The following is a 22917-nucleotide window of genomic DNA, read 5'->3' on the forward strand; positions in this document are numbered from 1 at the left end:
AGAACATGTCTGAAGCGAGTACTTACACGTACATATAGTATTTGTCCTTGGTGTTGTTTTCACCATTACAAAAACTGATGAGTAATGTTAGATTTGAGATAAGACAGCCTAAAGTTATATATATTTATAGTCTTTAACTGATGATAGGACATTTCTGTGGATACTGGTGCACACACAGAGATCAGCTGCAAATCAGAACTTGCTGTGTGCCGCTATGTAAAAAATGTAAAAAGCCTTTTGTGCTGATATTGAGACTGGATCTTCTGTGCTGATTCAACCTTTAATTCCCACTTTATTCACAATTGACTGCTGGTTTGCTTTACATTTTGCAGACCTGAAAATGAGACAATAAGAATATATGTAGGGAACAGAATCTAAACACAAAAGCTGCAAACTGCAAAATTACATTTTGACTTTGTATTTTAATTGTGGGTTGACCTCAGTATAAATAACACGATGGAAGGTTTTTCACAGCTTCTATATTTATACTTTCCATCCAGGAAAGCATTCACAAAACGAGTCAATCGACATGTGCTAACCACAATAAGCCCACATGTCAAAGCTTTTGTAGAGATAAATGCCACTGAAATGTCAGCTACAAATAGACAGCTGTCATGGTAACTCCAATATCTAATATCTTGTTTAAACATCATATTTTTTTTGTGTGACAGAGCACACAGAAGCCATGGCAACATCTGTGACACACAACCAATCTTTTCCTGACCGCTTAAACAATAGGAGTGGTTAATTTAGCTGACAGAGAGGGAACATGTGATAGATTGGTGATAAAGTTTTGCAGTATTTTTTGTTCTGTCCTTATTCATAATTTGAAGAAGCCCCCCCCCCCCCATTGTTTTTTTTTGTTTTTACAAACATTTGATGACTTCTTCCTTGACTCAAAATAATAAAGGCTGCAGTGTAGCCTGCCTGCATGCTTTGTCTCCATAGACAAGAAATCTACCCTGAAACGCTTGTCCCACGAGGCAATGCACTCAGCTTATCAATATGATTCATCTTCCTGATGATGCGGTGTGTCTTAGGGGCGCTGCGCAGTGTTTGATGGGCGAGATCGACCCTGCTGCTGCACTAAGCATGGGTGTGGGGGGAAAAACTGAATAAGACTGTATGTTACTTATTTATTTATTTAGTGATTTGACACACTGTTGCTTCCCTCACATGTTCAACAACACCAACACTCGTGCCAGGGTGGCTGCTGCTGCTGGTGATGACACGTGGATGATTAATCATGGTGTGCTGCGGGTGCACTTGAGCTTAAAAGTGTTGGTGAACCTGAGGGCTCTTTTTATTGGCTGGTTGAGAGACAGAGAAGGAGAGAGAGAGAGAGAGAATGAGGAGGGTGGTCTACCGGAAAGGACTGCAGGATGACCAACCCCGCGTGCGTGAATAAACACGCATTCATCAGCCGTAAACAGTGAACTGAGGAGCGCGAGGCGGAGGAGGAGAAGGGAGGGGGGGCGGGCAGTCTGAAAACTTAGGCGCTGTCTATGGTGCTGAATCGCATCCCTGCGTCCACTCATCTGTCCGCGAGTCTCTCTCTCTCTCTCTCTCTCTCTCTCTCTCTCTCTCTGCGACCTGTTCGTACCTGAGCTCACCGCTGATCGATGATCCACATGGATGATGGAGGTCTACAGTTTCAGCCGCCACCTTTAGTCGGACTGTCTGCGCTCGCCTGAGATCATGGATGAAGGACTTGTGGAATTAATCCCTGAATGAAGAATCGGTTTATAGACAAAATGTTTCTGGAGACATCGCTGGTTCTTCCCTACTTTCACTGGTTATCCATTTATTGAGCCTGATTCAGCCTCGTTCATTCAGGAGAGGAATTCTAGCACGTTATTTGAAAAAAAAAAATGAACTGCTATAATCTAATGATCCTTCAACAATAGGAGATTCTCCGCGTTTTTGTTTTATTCTACAGAAGATAAACCAGAATCCACCGAGGCATGGCTCGTCTGCTTGTTTTGGTCAACTCCGTGGTCCTGTTGCTTTTTGGCAGCGACATGTTCTTGGTAGGAGCGAGTAAGTATGAACCAAATCAATTATTCGTAGCCTTGTAAAATGCGCCATTAGTCAAAGTACTACAGACCCTTAGGCGTTATTGTTATGCACATAATGATGTAGTTAAACCCAGCAGTAGGCTACACATTAAATAGGAGTTGCTCTATTTTGCTCACCTGTTTAAAAGTGGAAATGATTGCATCAAACCAAACATGATTTTATTGAAATATATATATTATCATCTATTTAATTTCTTTTGTCACATCATACCATTGAACAATGCTATGTGTGAAACACCAAGCAACACACTGTCTTCACAAACACCAGTGTTTAAGATGTGGCCTTGTTGTCTCATTGAGAATAATCTGAGAATATTTTTTTTTCATTCTTTCCCTGCTTTACTTCTGACTGAACCTCAGAAATCTCTTGCACCTCCGTGTGCACGCATCTACTGTATCTCTGCCACCTCCATCACTTTCTCCTTCATCTCTCCAGGGAACCTACATGTGATAGTGCCTTCAGAGAATCAGATTGGCACTTGGATGTTCCTCTCTCTCTCTCTCTCCTCTCTGTGTGTGTGTGTCTGGCTGAGAAACATTCTCAGAGGTTCTCTAATGTTCTGTGCTGACATGAGATGGTTCTGATCTCAGAGGTAAGGGGTTGTCAAGCAGCTATTACAATAATAATGACAGTGATACTCATGAATATAAATACAAACTTGGCTGTTGCAATAAGCTTCAAAGTAAATGAAAATAAATGTTAATCACTGAGGGGCCCACGCAGCCTAGGAGACAGGGATAAACAGTGACATTTAGAGAGAAGTCTAATTACATTGTGTTGCTCTTTGCTTTGTGATGAAGGTGTCCATGAAATTAAAATTATGCAATGCAAAAGCAAACCGAGCCATAGAGGATGGACTTTTGCATCAATGACTTCAATTTGCTGCCAATATTCTTTAGGAAAGATGAATGCAAGAATATATTCAGCTGCTGCTATGGTTACAAAATAAACTTCAGGTCTTTATATTCGCATCAGTCAAAATTTCAGGTAATCATCCAAAGAGTCTAATATTAGAATGTCATTGAGAAAAAAAAATCAGTCTAAGGCTTCTTGAATGCTGATGCCTGTATTTACCTCCACAGACTAAAGACAAGCATGCGACAAAATGAATCCACCTAGAGGCAGAGCTTCATACACCAAACAAAAGTGGATTAAAACGTATTGAATTTATTGGATGGCTCGGGCTCGTATCATTCCTCAAATTGGCAATCTGCTTTTCATAAACCTGGTGACACATTCTTGACAAATAGATGTTCTGTATTGGAGCTGAATCCATTACAATGAGCCAAGTTTATCTGAGATGCACACACACACACACACACACACAGAGTGAGGCTTAAGATTTGTCTCCATTTTTAGTACAGAACACGTACTATTGCTACAAACTGTTCATAAATCAGAAAGTCACTGTATGGTAACCTTTACAGTGGGATGATGAAGTAATGTTAGCTTGCCCCTGCAAAGCCGCAGGGTTTAGCCAGTGATTACATTAACCTTAGACTGGCACCTAGTCCCATCTGGTCTCATTGTTGTTTCTCAGCCTCTGGATCTGAGAGAAATAAGACAGAGTGTACCTAAAGGAAGGGTCACTCAGTGCGTCTGTGAAATGTGTGGAAAAAAAAAAGCCTAGAACGTAGATATTCCTGGCTGGTCAAGCCCTTCAGACTGCACCCTCCTGCATTTGTGTACCAGTAAAAATAAGAGATTTAAGCAGGGATCAGATTGCAGCTCAGACATGGCATTATATGAAAGACAGACAGGATCTCATAGGGGAATGGATTCAGTGGGGAAACAAGTTAAAGGGTATTCAAAGGTAATGTGGGGGCAGGCGGCATTGGAGCTGAGATAAAAGCAGCACAACGTTGCCTAAGAGTCAAACGACCAGGCGATTTGCAACGCCGGGGCCTGCGAGCAGCTGTGAGACAACCTCCTGCCATGCAGAGGAGGACATTTAGACTATGAATGAATCTGAAACACATCCAGATGAAACTGTTTGAAGACTGACTGGGCAACACACCAGGACTCAAGGCAACAAATTAGTTGTAGCCTTTATTTAGAAGATGTTGATAAATATGTTATTTTATGAGTGATGATATTAGGCATGGATTACATTATGTACAAGCCTTGGTTATTGAAATACGATCAATATTACAGGGACATAAAGTAAAGCACTGTTTAGCTTTTGAAATGTTCTTGAATTATGTACCCTTGAGAGTTTTATTGTGCAGTTAGAGAACTGATCTATCATCTATCCATCTATTCAACACAGACTTTGTATTTTAATGCAGCAGCCACACACACACGAGCCTTTAGATTTTTAAACGCAGCAATTAAAAAAGCCTTGTTTACAGTGATAACTGCAGTCAGCGCCCTGATGTGAACACTGATGCATGAGTGGGCTTTATGTCATGTAGTGCAACTGAGAGTTCAAGAATACGCTGTTTGTTTATAATTTATTATAATAATCCACAAGGTTAAATTGAAATAACAGAAATAATCTGGATATATCCACTCAGACACTAGCCTATAGTATTTACTAATGATAGCATTATTGAGCAATCATTCTTCCTTAGCTATACACTGCACGTGTTGATCACTGTACAGGTCTTTAACTCCAGGGATTTGGATGAGTTAGATGTTGTTATTGAGTCAAGACAGACATTTGTCCACTTCAGCGCTGTCCTCTTAGAGAAGGAAGGATCACGGCTGTCGATTTCTTTGGATATTTGTGGAACGTTTGTCCCATGTCCTTACAGAAGAAGCAGGTTACAAGTAGTTTTAAACGAGATAAGAAAGTTTGGGAAGGTCCCATAATATTACAGGCTGTTTGAACCGTGGAGGTAATTGCAATTTATACATATCATAAAAAAATAAAGTGCATTTTCTATTAAACAAACATCTGACTTAAATGAAAGCTTTAAGTTATTCCATAAACAGAATACTGAGCATCAGAAAAGGTTCCTAGAAAGAATATTATGGAGATTGCACCACCTGTCAGACTGACTAGAACTGTAATTTATTACTGAAGTCTCATTTTTTTTAAAGTTCAGTTTAATCATTGTGTCAAGTAGTCCACGATCAAAAGCTGTCTAAATATGATAAATGAAACTTGTATTTCTTGCATCTCCCATCAGTCTTATCTTAAGGTGTGACTGTCTAAGCAGCCATTGTGCTGTGTAAGCAAATATAGAGGTCAGAATTTAAGATGCCACATGCCTCATCTGACTATGATAAATCCAGCGGACTCTTCTCCACATGGCTCGTCCACCAGCACGTTCACTATTGCTACTACTGTGTGCGCTCTGGTGGTTAGATGTGAAGCAGCTAATGTGCTAGGCTTTGGCTACAGGCTATGATTCATGTTGGCAATGCTCTCACATCCCAAGAGGGCTCTACCATTTGTTTGCACACTGACACACACCTCAGGCTGCTGTGACCTATGGCTGTTTGATTTCAGATCTTACGTAACACAGTGTGTGTGTGTGTAGTGGTGGAGGTACTAAAGACACGTGGCAGATAACAAATATTGAAGTATCTACAAAGACAATTATTACTGCAGAAGGGAACATCAAACAAGCAGGCGGGGAACGCTGGGAAGAGGATTGAACTATTGGAGAGACTTCAATACAAATATTTGCATTTTGAAAAAAACCCACAGCTACAGTTGTCATCTTGTGTCTGTTAATGAGCCAGCTGTGATGCAATTTTAGAGGCACAAGCGTCTTTTTTTTCTTACTCGTTTTAAGCTTCTAAAATGGTGAATGGCTTTTTTAGTTGGAATCATGTCAGAGTCTTTGTTCTATAAAGTCACCTCAGTCAGACACTTCAGATACACTCATCCCACTCACCTGCCTGTAATGGAAACCGCATCTTATAGGAAGAGGGCACTTATACATTAGTGATGATTGATGGCCCGATTCACAGGAGCTGTCACAGTAAATGATCCACAGACAGCGTTTCATAGATACTGCTTTATGTTTTTATTTTTTTTTGCCTGTGCGTGACCATCTGTGACCTACAGGACAATGAGCTTCCAGAGGAATGAATGTGTCCTATGTTAGATAAATGTTCAGAGGAAGGTTCAATGTAGGACATGGTGCTGATGTGTGTGGCAGTGATGACTGTATAAGAATTAAAAGCTTCTCTGTGATCATTTGTACTTGAAGCTTTTTGTTAGTCAAGTACAGGAATATTAGCTTGATGATCCATGTGTTCACAATACACAATGCTCTCATTGCACAAGGGCAGTGGAACCATTATTGTGAATATATGACTCAAGAACACTTTATGCTATGCATGACTTGCCCTCCCTCTTAACCTACAGTACATCCATCTTGACACATTAATGCACCTGCATCCATAAAGGAGCTTTTTATTAAATGAGACAGATGTAGCCTCTTAACCTCTTGATACCGCTGTTACCAACAGCCGAAGCCCACCTTTCTATCCCCACCAAGTTCCAACAATGATTTCGTCTCATGCTTTCTATCACAAGGCTAAAGCTTAGTCTGGCCTCTTGTTCAGCTCATTCCCTGCCCTCCACAAACCAATCTCGGAGCATGTCATGAGCCCAGAGGATGTGACCGTCACGCCCGTGCCTGACCCTGACCGTCTATCCCATCCTCTTTGCCTCACGGTGCAAAAACAAAAAAGCTGCTGGGACAGGGAGGCTGATAGCCTTGTCTGACCTGAGGGTCTTCAGATCTGCCTCAGTGTCACCTTTTGCAGACAACACAGAGGCCATCATTGATAGTCTGCAAGATAAAATAGAATGAAGTGCAAGAGGCAGTAGACGGTGTAAGAGAGAGATAAAGGAGAGACGTATGTAGATAAGAGGAAGGGGATGTCAGAGACTGAGCAAGGAAACCACAAATCATTTGAAACAGCTCCTGATTTCATCATGAAGTCTTTCATCTTTATTTCTCAAGAGTTCTTTTTTAGATGAAATATTGTCAGCTTGGGCCAACTGTGTTTTATTGAAGCCATGCTACATAGGTTTATAGAGTTCTTTGTCAATTTATTGTAACTTTAGGGCAGTCATTAGGCAAAGTGTGCATGTGTCTATGCTGTGATGTCAGAGGCCATTCAAACAAATCACAAATTCACATGTAGTCGACCTTCTCAATGACTTTCTGTGACAACACATTAGACAAACAGTAACAACAAAAGCCCAGAGGAAGGCCTCCAGGTTCCCTGAAAGCCTATCTCATCTGACCCGAGCTACACTATATTTTAGAGTTGTCACCCTGCATTTCTCCAGGCTTTTGCTTTCCAGGCTTTTGTTCCCACTGTGCAATCAGCATATCTACCGGCAAACCAAACCATGATAGAGACTGGAAAGTGACAGGGTGAAGTAATGTCACCCTGTCTGATGGAGGTGAACATGAAATAGATATCCAAGGCTGGTCTGTCAGGGTGACACACACAAGGCTGAGTGAAAGGAAGAAAAATGAGTACATGTCTGTGCTTCAGATGCGTCCTTTTAAACTTGGACCTTTAAGCTGGAGACTGGGTGAGTTTGCAATTACTTATGATGATTGTTTTGGGCAGAAGATAAAGCAATTTGCAGTCATAAGTGGCCTTGCTTTAAAAAAAAATACATCATATATTTAGCGATAGCGTCAGAAAAGCTCTAATGATTTGTTTTTCACTGTGTGGAAATGGTTGCATGCCTGACCTTATGCAGTGTGTGCGATGGTTCTCTGGGGAGCTCTGATTTTGTATAATCCAGTTGCTGTAGGAAACCAATTACAGTGACACTGCTGCACAAAAAAATACATCCTGTAATACAATGTAGCTCTCTGATGACACATGATGCTGCTGTTCAGTGATATCTTTCCATATCCATTTTAAATGACCTTCTTTTAATTTAAAGAAAACTGCTGCAGACTTTGCAGGTGCACCATGGACACAGATGGTTTAATCTAATATCTGGGATTAACAGACCCTCTGTCTCGCTGTTTACCATCTTCCAGACCGACCACCAGCTCCTGTCAATGTGTCTATCATGCACCTGCGAGCCGACTCGGCAACTGTATCCTGGGAGGTTCCAGAGGGGGACATAATAATTGGCTTCTCCATCTCACAGCAGGTATTTCCTGAACTTCTGATGTAAATTTAGTAAAAGGTCAGCAGGAACCTGTATCAGTATTATTTTTGGCTACAGCTATTTGTGGTTTGGAAGTGAGCCGTCATCGTGTCCTGTTGGAAGGATTCTGGCGTGAAAACAAGCCTGTAGGTAAAATGAAGCCACCCGCACTTGGAATTGCTTTCAAGCCTGTAGTCAGTATAAAACTTGGCATGGCTGATTTGTCCTGAGGACAAGGATGCAGCATGAGTGCACCTGTGCGCCTGCCAATCTTCTTTTTATTATTATTATTATTATTTAGAATGAATACATTCCAAAGGCTTAAAATAGTAAAACCACTAAGGCTGTGTGACGGACTGTAATGTGCTGCTGAAGTCATATTTATGCTTAATGCAACTGGAAACATTATGCAGCCATTCAGCTCTGCTTTCATTCAGTGTGACTGATGGGCTGAATACAGCACCCGACACACACTCTCTCTCCTCAGGGTTCTTCATCATGCTCTGCAGCTGCATTTGAACACCTTTGGTAATTGCCTTGAGTGTATACGGCAGTCTAATCATTACATTATTCATTGTTTATAGAGCATAACGTGCCGTAAAAAAAACACATAACAAGACATCTGGCTCAAAGCCACTCAGAGTGCAGATGGGCTCGACGGCGTGCTAAGAAGAGAACGCTGCCATGCAAACAGGGGAATGATTCTCAGAGCGTTATTGCTTCAATAACTTTGGCAAAGGTCAAAGACAAAGTCTAAGCTTGTCTTGTCTAAATGAATCCGAATTTAACTTCAAACTTTTCAATTCCCAGTCAAGACCCCATATGGCGAAAATAAAGTGCCAACTGTTAATACAATAAAGGACTCAGCATGTTGTTCTCTAGCACCTTGAGTATTTTCTGCTTGGTCACCTCCGTCCTACATTGGCAAGCACCCTGTGCTTAGTTTTTTATGACTTTGGTGAGTGATACGTTAGTGACCGCTCTGTAAAGACAAAAATTTATGAGGCGAAGCAACAACACTTCCAAAAGAGGAGGAGTTCTTACTGAGGAGACACTTTTTTTTGCAGGGCTGGTATTTTTCTATGTGGTCACCTTGATCACCTCATTGCACACTGTATTGATCAGTGGATCTCCTCAAAGTGTTTAATCTGTTGTGTTGTTCTTTATCTTACTTCCAACATCCAGAGGCAGGATGGACACATGCAGCGATTCATTCGGGAGGTCAATACTACCAGCCGTTCCTGTGTTCTTTGGGACCTGGAAGAGGAGACGGGCTATACCATCCAGGTCCAATCAATCGGTCTCTACGGGGAGAGCCAAGCCAGCAAGAAAATTCCATTTCGCACCCTTAAGAAGACAGATCGCTTCCCATCCAACAGCTCCAACCAAGGTATGGTGCTGAGAGAGCTGCTACTTACTAAGAAACAGACAGGTACTATATTACAGGGCTGTTTTGCTGAATCTGAGATACCCTGTCATTAATTATACACTCATCAGAAAATTACTAAGGCCTTCTACATGTGACCGCTTAAAGCAGAATGCTCTGAAACAGCCAGCTATGTGTATGCAATACATACATACTATAAACTGTATTAAAATATACCACAGTCCCTGTTCTATCAAACACAGATTAGAAAGTGGTGGAGGCAAAGGATAAAACTAAGATCCCATTAATTTTGGCTTTGCGTATAGCTACAGCAGGGACTGAGGGCACATTGACAAACTGTCATCTTTTCATGTGAGCCTGGAGATAATCACAACGTTTAAAGGGTTTAGGACGAACATGTCTGTGCTGTTTCTTAATCAGCAATCAAATTTAATTAACCACGCAGACTCTTGCACAAAATCATCCAATTTAGCAACATTCTGATTAAACAACTCATCAAAGGCTCGTTCAAAGTAAATCAACTTGCAGACTTATCCACCTGCTAAAAATACAGTTTCCATGAAAACAGTGCAGATTAAGAACAAAGCAAGTTAGTAAAGTTGTTGTTCTGAGCAAAAAGGGGGCTTTAACTGCATCAACTCATAGCTAGACTGAAGTATTCTAAGGCTAAATCCAGATTCGGGTGTGGGTTAAACGCCCATATAAGGCCTACAACACTTTGCAGAAATTAGAGCAGCATCCAAACAACGACCATCTCAAAAAATGACCAAACCATCAGCAGATCAATGCACTGTTCACTGGCAGAACATGAACTCCATCACCAGTACTGAATTTGCTACATAAAGAACTAAGTCTCCAACCAGCAGACAGACCTGTCACAGGCATAATCATCAAACTTTAAGGAGGGGAACTCAGGCCAAACAAGAAGCAGCACTCCATCCCACAGAGACATGCTGTTTTGTTCATCCTGTTTTGTTCATCCTGTAACAGAAATACCAAAAAAAGAACAACAAGCCACCTGATGTCAACCGCACTTAACTTTTAAGTGGCCATTTAAAGTATTCACACGAAGCTCTTCATCATTCTGTATCAGCGCAGCAGGTTGCTTTTGTAACATGGGAAGTAAAAGCAGCCTGCTGTACCTTAAATGACAGACTCTGAGATATCATTAGGAGTATTTAACAACATTTCTTTGCAATTGTTGGGCTTGATATTGGCAAACAGATGATGTTGTGACTCAGTGTGGTCAGTGGTGTGCATCCTTTAAGGGTTTTTGAGTCATCATTTACACTGCAGCATATTTAGTTGGCTTGGTTATAATATTCGGTCTCTCTTTTGTCAAAATACATCATAATTGATGATGTCACAAAATCTCACTGCGCCAGTTTTTTTTTTAAAGCTCCTTCTGTTACATAACGTGATGCTGTGCTTTTAATTCTACGTGGTCCGCCACAGGCTCTTTTCCCGAGGCACCGACAGAAGCAACCCATTACAGACACTTTTCCTGCTGTTGCGCTAAAGCCACTTCTGGCTGTTGAATGCTTTTAAGCATCCTGACATGGAAAATGAGCTACAGTAAAGGCTATAGTGCCTTAACCGGAAGCGTCCTCTCAAAGCCTCTCTCTAGGGGGGCTCTATGTGCTTCTTGCAGTTTTATTTTTCTTCTAGACACCACTACATTATTGACAGACTCTTCAAGCATGGCCGCAGGCAGGCCTCTCTGAATTTATGCAACTCTATATCACCCTGGGTGATTCTGTACAGGCGCTATAGCACTTCAGATTCAGTGTATGGGCTCACCTCATGAGCTGGAGGGAATATGAAGAGCGTGACCAACACAGAATGGGTTCAGTGGCTCTCGATTTCTTACAGCACAGACGAGGAAAAAGCTATTTGCTTTCTATTATAAGCAGTTTGGGAGATTCTACATTTCGGAGAAAAGTCTACTGCTAATCTTCTCTGCATTAGTTCAGCTGTTATTATGGGATGAGCCAAATATATTAACTTTTAAAATAATGGCATGGCATTTGACATTGGTCTAGAAACATCCCTGACATTTCAAACTATTTTTTCTTTGTGGGTTTATGGTTTGATTGAGGTCGTGAATATAGGAAGTGCTGATGCCAGGGGATCACAAATGTTTCTCTAAAGCTGACTCAGGGTTGGTACCATTAGTTATGCTGGCAAGACTGGGCCAAAGTGTGAAAAAAGAAAGATTTCAAGTTTAACAAAAGCAATGACATTGCACTTATTTGTATATTAAAAATTCATGAAATGATTTTTTGTACTCTGGATTCTTTAAATGAACAAAAATGCTCCGCAACAATTGATACATCTGAATAAAGTGCTGAGCTTGAAAAGGCTTACAGCCGATGCAGACTCCTGGAGAAGATTTATTTTGCAACATTAATCAGGATTTGTGGCCCACCAGGTCATCCAACTGGGTCAGAAAAACAGCCCATTCAGTGGATGAGCTTCATTTGTAGGAGTTTGTTTTGGTGTGTAGAAGCAATCAGTGTCAGCTTTCCATAAATCTAATGCCGACGCTGCTGACTCCTCATGCCCCAGTTTTAAAGTCCAATCACATCAACTTTCTCAATGCAACTCCTGTGAACTTTATGACTCAGCTTAAACTGTGTGTTGATATGTGACAGAGTGGAATTCAATGGAATGACGTACACAAAGCAAACATTGCCCGTGGGGAAAAACAATCACACAGAAACAGCTGTGTCTAGTATCCTAATTAAGTCTGCAGGTGGAGGAAAACGACCTCAGACAGTGGTACATCCACATAAAAGAGCTGCAATAACATGAGTAACACACAATGATCCCTCTGGGGATACCAATATCAAGTAGTTTAGCTTATGAATAACTACTAACTGTTTCTAATGTCTGACCTTAAACTGTAGTTTTTAATGCTTAAGTCTAACTGTGGGTGAAAACAAAACAGCTCTTGGTGTCAGGCGGACACAACCCCCAGATTTTTGAAAGTAAAGCTCCACCCTGCTGCTTGTGCCACCACCAATCCCAAATGCATGTAAATGCAGACTTTGGGGTCTATATCGACCTCATGATTAGATGACGTCACAGATGTGTTTTGGCCACCCAAGCATCTGGTGGATGTTATATTGACCAAATATAACATTTTCTCTCATATCTGCAAGCATTCTGGTTTTTGATTACTTGATCAGTCATGTTTGGCGTTATAACGCTCATGTGTCTAATTCTTCAAGGGGTCCAGAGTTGGTCTGTACACATTATTGTAGATTGTCTCTTCTGGGAAATTATACATTCATGTTCAGTTGCAATAATTACATTTTTCAACCATAATTACTATCAACATGTCAGTTGATTAATGTGATCAATATGATTGTGTGATGTTTGACTTCTGGTCTTTACTATTTCTGCCAGCCACACAGCCATCCTGAGCTTAACACACACACACACACATATTGTGAGTCTCTTCTCTTTCACGTCATTGCAAGGAATGACACTCAGCAATCAGAGATCAATAGTTATGAACCTGTTGTCTCAATCAGCCCTGGATTTACTGCAGGACTACACAGTGACCCATTTCCACCGAGCACTCACCCACATTCAGAAACAGAATTAGGTTGTCTGGCTGTCTGGTGGTGATGGCCTGTAATTAGGTTACAAAACTCATTCAGAGTTTCTCTTCTGATATTATAATACACACATATTATACTTGAAACTTTGATTTTTGAGATAACAAACTATCATTTCCTAATATCCATCATTTAAAAAAATAAATCATTTGGTTATTTTAGATGGATTCCTTCACACAAAAATCGGATGTTGGCAGTATCTCCGATTTTTCATAAATCCACTTTACTTAAAAGTGACTCTCTTTGTTGGAGACCTCTCATTGTTCCTTTAAAAGCCTTTTTAATCTAGCTGGCCCCTGCATCACAGAGCCATTTCAGAGATCCTCTGTCACAGCCAAGTGCCTCCTATTGAAACTAAATTGATTTGCAGCATACCATACATTCCCAAGAGGTAGAGATATGATACCCATGAATCAATAATGCTTTTATTTCTTCCTTCAATGCAGTTCAATTTAATAATGTGATTGCATATTAATGCATATATCCGCTGTTGCATACCTGGCTGGACCACATTTAGAATCTATCTGTTTTATATAAAACATTTCCTGGCACAGCACAGCACCCTCCACATGCTGGTGGAGGATTTAAATAGAAATGTGCCCACTGTGGATGTTCTAGGATCAATACATATTTTGAACGTCTGTTTTAATTTGATTGGTTCCATGGAAAGCTTTTAATCAGAGTATATAGTTATGTTCATTGTCTGCCCTTCAGGAGGGCTGTGCTGTGCTCTGTAGGACATACTCTTTGATATAGCATTGATTCTGATTGCAAAGCAGTGCTATGACATTAGATGTTATCAGTTGATGCTGGCCCAGATGTATCAGTATTGTCTTAAATATAATGTTTTTAACTAGCATGCTGCAAATAAACATTATTTTATATCCTACTTACCAAAATAATACATCATGTGACAGCTAAGCAGACAGTTTGTCTGTTAATAAACAATGACCCTAGTAATTCTCAGCTAATGCTGTCCCTGATAGTTTTATTGTTATTGTCAGCTGTATCTGTTTGCACAGTAACTGTTCATCTACACTTTGTTTATACAAATTTGGTCGATAATACATCCCATTTGAAGTCAGAAGTCTGGGGTTCCACTCCCCCTGGCGCCGCAAGCTGTTTTGTTTTCCATCACCAAGTTTTGTCTTTGCCCACAGCTAAGTATCACTTTCATTCACAGCTTTACTTACTTAAAAGTACATATAAGGATGCAACCGGAAGAATATATATGTGCGGATATTGAAGACTGAAATATGGACTTCGTGTTATGTCTTCCCCTGTGAGGAAGTATCACCGAATTTAAACCGATACACAGCCATGTATCGGAAAACATTCAAAATCACATATTTTCTTATGCTAGAGCTCAATGTCAGGCAGGTATAAATATCTGGGAAAACAAAATATTCCAGATCTTGATGAATGTTTATATTTTGCTTGTTAGCATGAGCAGTGAAGCCACAGTCAAAAAATGTTATGTAAATCGTTTCCCAACATAAGACATGAAACCGCTGACAGTGCTACCTGCTGCCAATCCACTTCACAAAGGAGAGCCAGAGAGGAATATTTTCAAAGGATGGCTGCCTCAAGCAGTCAAATCTAACTAGGTAGGTGGTCCCCTTAGACACAATTACTGCATCATACTTCAAAGAGATGTCTTTACTGAGTCAGGAGCTACACCTAGGAGCTCCATTAACAGCACTGAGGCAAAGGTAAGCTACTCACTGCCACATATCTTTACAGTTTAATTGATGCACCGTCTTATGTCTGTCCTTATACAGTGTTATATTATGTCATCTCATTTTGATCATTTCACTTTCAGTGAACCATAAATACAACAAAACATATCTGTTTCTGAGTCTCAGTGCAGCAAGATGAAGGTGTAAATCAGATGATGCATTGTTGTGACACCAGTACAGAATCCCCAGTGTGTTGTTACACAGTGTCCTGACACACGATCTACATCAGGGGATCAGGGGTGAGCATAAGGAAGGTCGACTAATTATCTCAGCACCAACTCTTTGGTGTGTAGCTCTCATTCTGCTCTATACAGCAGAGAATCACACAGCATATTTTTTTTTTTTTTTTTTTTTTCAAGTCAAGTCAGCTTTATTGTCAACTCTGCTATATGTGCTGAACATACAGAGAATCGAAATTGCGTTACTCTTCACTCCGCAACATATAACATGTAACTAAAAACTAAAGATAAATATAAAGTGTAAAAAAATGTACCTACAATGAGGCACACACAAAATACAAGGCACATAATGAAGGCACAATGCAGTAAGAGTGCAAAAGATGTATAGTGCAAGTCAGTGCAGTTGGCATAATATAAACAGGAATGGTTTAACTTATAACAGCTTATTGAGACTGGTATGAGAGTGCAAAAGATGCAATGGTGCAAGTCAGTGCAGTTGGCATAATGTAACAGTCCAGGAATAGTTTAAGTTATAGCAGCTTATATGAGACTGGTGTGACATGACAGGGTAAAAAGTGACTGGTGCACAGAGTTCCTTTGGTATATTTGAGTGTGATGCCAACATGAAATATGTATGAAACAGCAGCAGGACATGTTTTTCAGGTCAACTGGAAATTTGGCTCTCTCGCTTTGTGGTATTTCCATTGCTCTGAATATCCACCTATATGCACCAATGAGTCAGAACATTATAACGAGCTGAGCAGCTTTGACGGGGGGGAAAAAAATCGCCCCCACAATATGCTGCTTTTTACCTAAAGTCACCAAAAACTGACATGTAAGGGTGGATGATGACTGTGACATTCCTCCACATATCCTGCATGTACTCCTGATGAGGTTGTTGGTGAACGTGGAAGAAGTCTGCTGAATGGCAGCTCTGCTAAGGACTTAGCGTCTGTAGGACCTCAAGCAAGATCATTAGACATGCGTAGGAGTTTTATAATGTTTTGGCTCATCAGTGCACTCAGGCTGTACCAAAGCACTGATCTGAAGTTAAGTCTGATCAACTAGAAAACCATAAACAAGGACAAGAAGTTCAGTTGGAAAGTCTTGCAGAAAGTCTCACAAAATGCATTCGTTACTGAAAAAGTGAAATGGTTTTTGATATCCTGTCATCTTCTGCTAGGAGCTTCTCTAGACACAGACCTTTTTTTTTGTTTTCAGAAAATTCAAGTCAATATATATTCCTCCCAGGGAAGGAAAGTTCTTGACTTAAAAGTAGTGGGGGAATAGTTATTACTGAGTGGGCTTGGTTCCGACAGTTAGAGGACACGTGGGTGTAACAAAGTGGAGAATAGCTCGAATAAGCACCAGTCATATTTCCCACTGACCTGAATTCTGACCTGACATTTAAGTGTAATGTGCTCATGTCTCATATCTTTGTGGAGCTCGCTGTGCAGCTTCTAAACGGTGTCTCTTAAATAAGGTTGTTAGGGAAAAAATAGTTCTCTTTGCACTGGCTATGAGGCGATCTTAAGCAGCTACAGTGAAAGACAAAGTGGGGGAAAAATCATATTAAAGTTCAGTTGAAGCTGATTCATATGAGTTACTAGAATAATATGAGCCATGTACGTCTGCAACTGTCCTGGGAACAATCCAGAATAATGAAAGAAAATAACAGATTGTTCCTTTATTACGAGGTTCCCCAATTAATTTTACCCAAGGGCCAAATTATGCCAAGCCAGAACATCTCCCCATTGTTCCAACATGCTTTGTTTTATTGAGACATGTTGTTTTTGCAGCTAATACTAGCCTTTTTTAAGGGTTAAACAAGGGAAAAAGCCAGTGTGTGGACCATGTTCTGATCCAATGACCAACACAAAGACTACTGCCCTACATCAATGGCAAGAAAAGAGTAACCCAAGGCAAAAAAACTGTGTAAACCTTTCTACAAAGGTCTGACTTACCTCTGTGTACCACCAATAACATCAGTGACAACAAATGCTGCTTGTTAAACAGTGCACGCATCTGCAAACTGTCCAAACAACTTTCCACAGAGCCAGCCGTCAGAAGCATCTTAAGTGAGGGCAAAGGCAGAGACAGGAAGACAGAGACAGAGATGAAGGGTTTAATACCTCAGTAACACAACACACTGTTATTAGGCACTTTTAACACAGTCAGAAATCTATAATAAATAAATGAACACATAACTTAATTCAATAATAATTCAACAGCCTGATATTCTCAACCCTGTTCCACATGTGCCACACTCTCTGCCCACCATATTACAACAGTCTTATTAAAATAAATCACCATCATCATTTTTATGACATACGGCTGCCCCTCTCCTCTCTTTATACGCACAAGATGATACTGACGACTGCCGAGACCGAAACACGTGGCGGTAGGACTGACCCCGCTCTGTTGCTGTTATGAAGAGAGCTGACAGGCATCTGGGGCCAGTTTTCTTGACAACTTGATTCACTAAATGAGGCAATTGAGAAAAGTGGCGCTCTGGATGGGTTCCATCCGTACCAGTTAAGAGAGATAGTTTGTAGAGCGGAAATAGGCCCATAGTCAATCCACTTAAAGGAGGATTAATGCTACAGGGTTGAAGTGTGGTAATGCCTATCACATTTTCTGACTACTACAGTTTTTGTTAAATAGCACATGACTCATGGGTGATAAAGAAAGTAACACTTTTTCAATCCATAAAGGCACAATGTGAGCTTAATGTAAAGATAATCCTGTTACTAAGACTGAGGGGGTGTTGTTTCAACTCACACAAGAGCTTCGTGTGGATTCCATTGAATGCATCTAGATTGAGTGTGTCTCTCTGTCCTCTCTTCTAGATGACCCCACTGTGCAGGGCCTGGACAAGTCTCGGCATCTACAAACAGGAGAGATGATCATAATTGTGGTGGTTCTGGTCATGTGGGCAGGTAGGTTTGTGTTAGATGGTTCATAATATTTCAGTAAATACAGAAAGAAATGAAAATCATACAGCTAGTTCTTCCCTTTGAGGACACTGAGACTGATTCTTAGTAGAAAAATCCTCTTTGTTGTGAAACACAGTGCTAGACATTTTTTCAGTTTCTGTCATTGCTTTTCTTACCAGCTGGACAGTTAAAGTAATACTAAGATAAAGTAAAATGAATTAATATATCAGATGGGAGATTTAGGGCATTCTAATGTAAAGCAGCAGGTATTATTGAGCTGTATTATCAACAATGGAATGACACTACAAACCTGAAAATATCATTGGACTTTCCCTCTAAAACTGTTGCTTGTTCACATGTATTGTCAGCCTTGATGATGAAGACTAATGGTGATCACCTCATAGAGGTTGCGCACTGTAGATTATCTTGTAGTTACATCAATACATCCACACGCCAATCAATAGGCCACTAATCATTGGAAAGTCCTGTGGGATGAGTGTAAGTTAAAGTGAGCCTGACTGAAGAATAAATCTGACAACCCCCGTCCCTTTCAGGCATTTTGGCGTCAGCGATGTCAAACCAGCATCACGCTTTTCTGAGCATTAACTCAGCATTGAGGCTGAGTGTTTCTGCTCCTTTTGTGGAAGTGTGGCGATTAATGAAGTGTTGAGGCACAATGAGAAGTGGCACATCCGACAGGCTGCCAGGAGCAGGGCTTCCCCACCCCTGAGGACGCCCCGAGTGAGATGTTAAATAATAATAATGAGAGAAAGCAAAGTAACACAGAAGCTGTGAGGAGTGGGAGTGAAAGGAAAGAAACACCCTGTGTGCTGTAGTCAGTCTGAAGCCACATAGACAATAGCATACATCAGAAAATAATGAACTGATGTAGGATGAAGCCATCGCAGATGTCACTGTGAACTACAAAATGTCTTTGCAGTAGTCATTTACAGAAGGAAGGAATATGTCTTAAAGTTGCCTCAAAATAAGCCTTTAAAAAGCCCAGATGCCTCTCATTTTTACACAGATGTTTCTTTAATATAATGAGTGTGGATGTGAAGCTGCCTCGCTATCAACATCTTTCTTCTAGGGTTAATTTTGACGCAATATCAGCGAACGGTTACAGGATGCTTGAATAATAATTTCCTAATGAAATGAATGCCGCTCTGCTTCTGAGTCCTCCTCACTGCTGCACAGTCCTCATTACCAGAGCTGTATATCAGTTTCTGAATATTTAATGATAGTCTTCTCATAGATATTCATAACCCCGCTGAAATAAAGGAAGCTAATTGTGAATATACGGTACTCATCCGAACTGGAGGCAGAACCGCATCTGACTTCTGATTAGCAAAACACAACAAAAAGCAAACTCCATAGAGAATTACTGTCTTCCAAGCGTTCAGATAAAGGCACAGCCATCACAGTCCCTTGGGAGCAAAATTCCATTATCCACATGGCATTTCACTCAGAGAGTCGACGTGTTGATGTGCCTGTGATTGACAGTCGCTGCATTCATGACTGAATTCTTTTTTTTCTTTTTTCTTTTGTGTGTGTGTGTGTGCTGCACATGCGCCCTTTTCTGCCACCTGGCAGCCGTCATTGCCCTATTCTGCAGACAGTATGACATCATCAAGGACAACGACTCCAGCAACAATAAGGAGAAGGCCAAGCCGTCGTCAGAGAGGAGCACGCCGGAGCACCACAGTGGGGGACTGCTGAGGAGCAAGGTGAACGTCTCCACATGCACACCCACAGTCTAACTTCTAAGGGCCTGTGATTAAGTGGTGCCCAGTGGTAAAGCTGCAGAATGCAAACACATCTTTCCAAATGTGACACATTTCTGGTGGCCTCTACATCAAAGCTCCAAAAGGCCTTCTCTACATGTAGATTCAGTGTTTGTGCTGATGTTTAGTTTTTAACCAGCTGACCATAATATGACTTCAAATAATATTGAAGAGAGCACATAATGGAAACAGTATCTTTCATGCAGTCTGAGGGTAGTGTGCATGTTCCATTGTGATAGATGCTGGGCGGCACCGGGCCTTTTCAGTTGTTTCTGTGGTTTGTTCCCCCTGCGTCCTGTCACCGGTGTGTCTGCAGCGCACACTGATTGGCTCGTTTGCTTCCGTGTTGAAGATTGTTGAACCAATCAGCGAGAGACTGGCGACTTTTTAAGGAAGACGCCGGCGTTCTTTCGGGCTGGCCGCATTGCTGTTTGCGCTGTGTGCCGCTTGTTTCTGTGTTGACTGCGTGGTTTTCTGTGTAGCTGAGCCACTCAGCTAACTCTGTATACTTTATTGTTTTGTTTACTGTCGGAGCCAACTTGTCTTTTATTTCTCTGTCTATCTAATTGTCCACTTATTTTGTGTGGATATACAGTACAGGAATCCATACAAAGGTGCAGTGTCTGCATTAAGTTGTAGGAGGTTATGGATGGTTCCAACATGGGAGTCTGGTTTTACTGCCATCCTATGACACTGTTTCCTTATTTTGGTGCACTGCTTCATGACTGATGTGATTATCCCTACCTAAGTTAAAAGGCATTAAAAACAGATTTAAGTGTTGTGCTAGCTGTAACAAAAAGAGTCAATTGGTTGTCAGTCTGCACAAAATCAGTCAAATTATGCAAGATGTCACTAAAAAAAAATAAAAAAAATTCATGTCTGTGCACAAGTCTTGACTATAATATCACTATTTCATGTTATGGGGTGAGACTTGCCTGCAAATGTGTGAATACATGTGAGGAAAATGCATGCAGTACATCATCAGATAGTGTCAAGCAAAACATTTTCCAGCAGGTACAAAGGAACACACATTTACATAATCCTACCCTGGTTCATGTCTTCAGTCGGTCTCAAACACTCAGCAGTATCACTGCAGTGCATTTGTCCTCTATGATCACAGCAATTCTTTATTGTATATATTAAAAACAAACAACAGTGCTGATTTGTATTTTTCTCTTCTTTTTCAGTTTCATCCTTCTGTGCCATCAATCAACATCATTGAAGTGTGAGAAGAAGGTTCCTCTCTACCATCACTTCATTATTGACCTTTCTCACTGATGAAAGAGGGAAAAAAAGCAGAGAAAATATTTTCTGTGGAGCATCATCAGTGAAAAAGCATCTATAAAACACACGCATGCATTTGTAGGGAAAAACAACACTAGACTGCAGAGGCCACTGCGCACACAATCATACACACACAACGTACAGTAGCTATAAAAAATACAACACACCACTCCTGTGGGTGGATATTACATGAATTAATGTTAACCCATGGTACAGTTAACATTGATGTCTTTGCCAGGTGCTTGGTATGTTATTGCAATACAAAACACACGACTTACTATCATCTCTGGGAGGCCTGTCTTCGTGACTTTAAATACGCAGTGTATTTTTGATATTGGCATGTGCAGTTAGATACCACACTCGCATATAGAAAGCTCAGCCCTATACCTTATACAGCATTTTTCATTGCAAATAGTGTGAATATACCCCATCACAGCTGTGTAATATTGTCTGAGTATTGTTAATAGGAAGAGAACGTAAACACGCCTCAAAAATTCACATCTCTTTAGTTTTGTTTTTCTTCTAATATTCAAATTAAAATGCAATTTTATGGATTCTCATATTTCATATAAAACAAACATGTCATTCAGCCATTTACTAAATAAAGTTGCATGCAGGTTACTTGCGTGTAGAATAGCATTTGATGTGCATTCTAAGTTAGATGCCAGAAATAAACATGACTGCAGTACCGTGACGCTCCTAAATGTTTTGATTCTAGCATTTTATCTGCTTTTAGAAACTATATCATTGTACATTTCCTGAGAATTGTATTTCCTGAAGTGTAAAATAAACCTCTTTTGAATGTCCTATTACTTAATTAAAGCTAATGTAAGTTTCTGTCACTGGAATCCATAGCTCACACTGACAAAAAGCACTTTTATGCAGACAAAAATCTTCATCTAGTCTAGTGTAAGGTTTGCGATGATGCCGGCCAAGGCTTTTACTACAAAAGTGCAAGTTTTGCACAAAGTGCTTGGCAGGGCTGTTCATAAAAAGTGTTTTAATGCCTGTTATATTTTCCAAAGGTGACAAATTCATTTGTTAATGATTACAGTAAACTCACTTCAGTTTATTTTCAGGTACATATTGCATACTGTGCATGAAACACTACACACTGCTGTAAATCCTGAGCAGTGTGTAGTCTTTTCAGCAAAATGTAGCACAAGCAGAAATAAATAAAAAACCTTCCCGATGAAAGTGCACTAGATATTTTGGACACTGCCATCTTTATTTACTTTATACTTTATCATTCTTAAAGCACTTGTCTCCTTCTAACTTGTCAATCACATCTCATTTGTTTGTCCTCTTTAAATTGAACAGGTTAAACATGATCGCTCCTGCTCCTAACAGTTGCTTAACTCACCAACAGCTGCTACATTAAACCATAATGAGCCAGAACGAGACCAGAATGTCTGCTGCAGCACTCCACAGAACAAATTCAACAAACCATTTCATCTGGCTTTTTAAACCAGAACATTCATTACAAAAAAAAAATATAATTACATTGAAGTATCTAAGAATACAGCCTCTTAAAATAGAAAGTGATTACTGTGTCCTGGGAATTAATGGTTAAAGGTGATGTTGTAGCCCCTTTCGCAGCTCTGTAGATAACCTCCATTAGCTGTTCAGGTGATTTATGGGCTGTTATGACCATCCAAGAATATAGTGCATTTATAAATACAGAAATCTATGTCGGGTTTGCATTGGATTGGGCTTTCATTAATGTAGAACTTCTTATATTAGCCCTCTCCCGGGGGGTCCTGTCTGTCTGCCTCGGCACTGCAGAGACCAAGAAGAGCTCAAATCCAAAAAAGA

At 40.5% G+C, this 22917-nt stretch overlaps 1 protein-coding gene across 2 annotated transcripts; it reads left to right on the forward strand.

Moving 5' to 3' along the window:
- Window positions 1-1616: 1616 nt before the first annotated feature.
- On the forward strand, window positions 1617-21688 carry fndc4a (fibronectin type III domain containing 4a). 2 transcript variants are annotated; one of them, XM_028397490.1, is made up of 6 exons: window positions 1617-2040; window positions 8055-8170; window positions 9353-9557; window positions 17948-18037; window positions 19628-19761; window positions 21006-21688. In XM_028397490.1, exons 1-6 carry the CDS (start codon window positions 1965-1967, stop codon window positions 21045-21047), a joined length of 663 nt encoding a protein of 220 aa, XP_028253291.1. In that variant the 5' UTR covers window positions 1617-1964; the 3' UTR covers window positions 21048-21688. The 2 variants fall into 2 exon arrangements, with proteins under 2 accessions (XP_028253291.1, XP_028253292.1); XM_028397491.1 differs by lacking the exon at window positions 1617-2040 and adding an exon at window positions 7480-7591.
- The last annotated feature ends 1229 nt before the right edge of the window (window positions 21689-22917 follow it).

Source organism: Parambassis ranga, chromosome 24 (genome assembly GCF_900634625.1).
Source record: "Parambassis ranga chromosome 24, fParRan2.1, whole genome shotgun sequence".
NCBI classification, from domain to species: Eukaryota; Metazoa; Chordata; class Actinopteri; family Ambassidae; genus Parambassis; species Parambassis ranga.

What these genes read in the sequence shown, in the direction of transcription:
- fndc4a (XM_028397490.1), top strand. Translation starts at nt 1,965, where the DNA reads ATGGCTCGTCTGCTTGTTTTGGTCAACTCCGTGGTCCTGTTGCTTTTT. An exon ending in CATGTTCTTGGTAGGAGCGA is followed by an intron (nt 2,041 to 8,054) that starts GTAAGTATGAAC and finishes ACCATCTTCCAG; the next exon opens with ACCGACCACCAGCTCCTGTC. An exon ending in GGTTCTGGTCATGTGGGCAG is followed by an intron (nt 18,038 to 19,627) that starts GTAGGTTTGTGT and finishes GCCACCTGGCAG; the next exon opens with CCGTCATTGCCCTATTCTGC.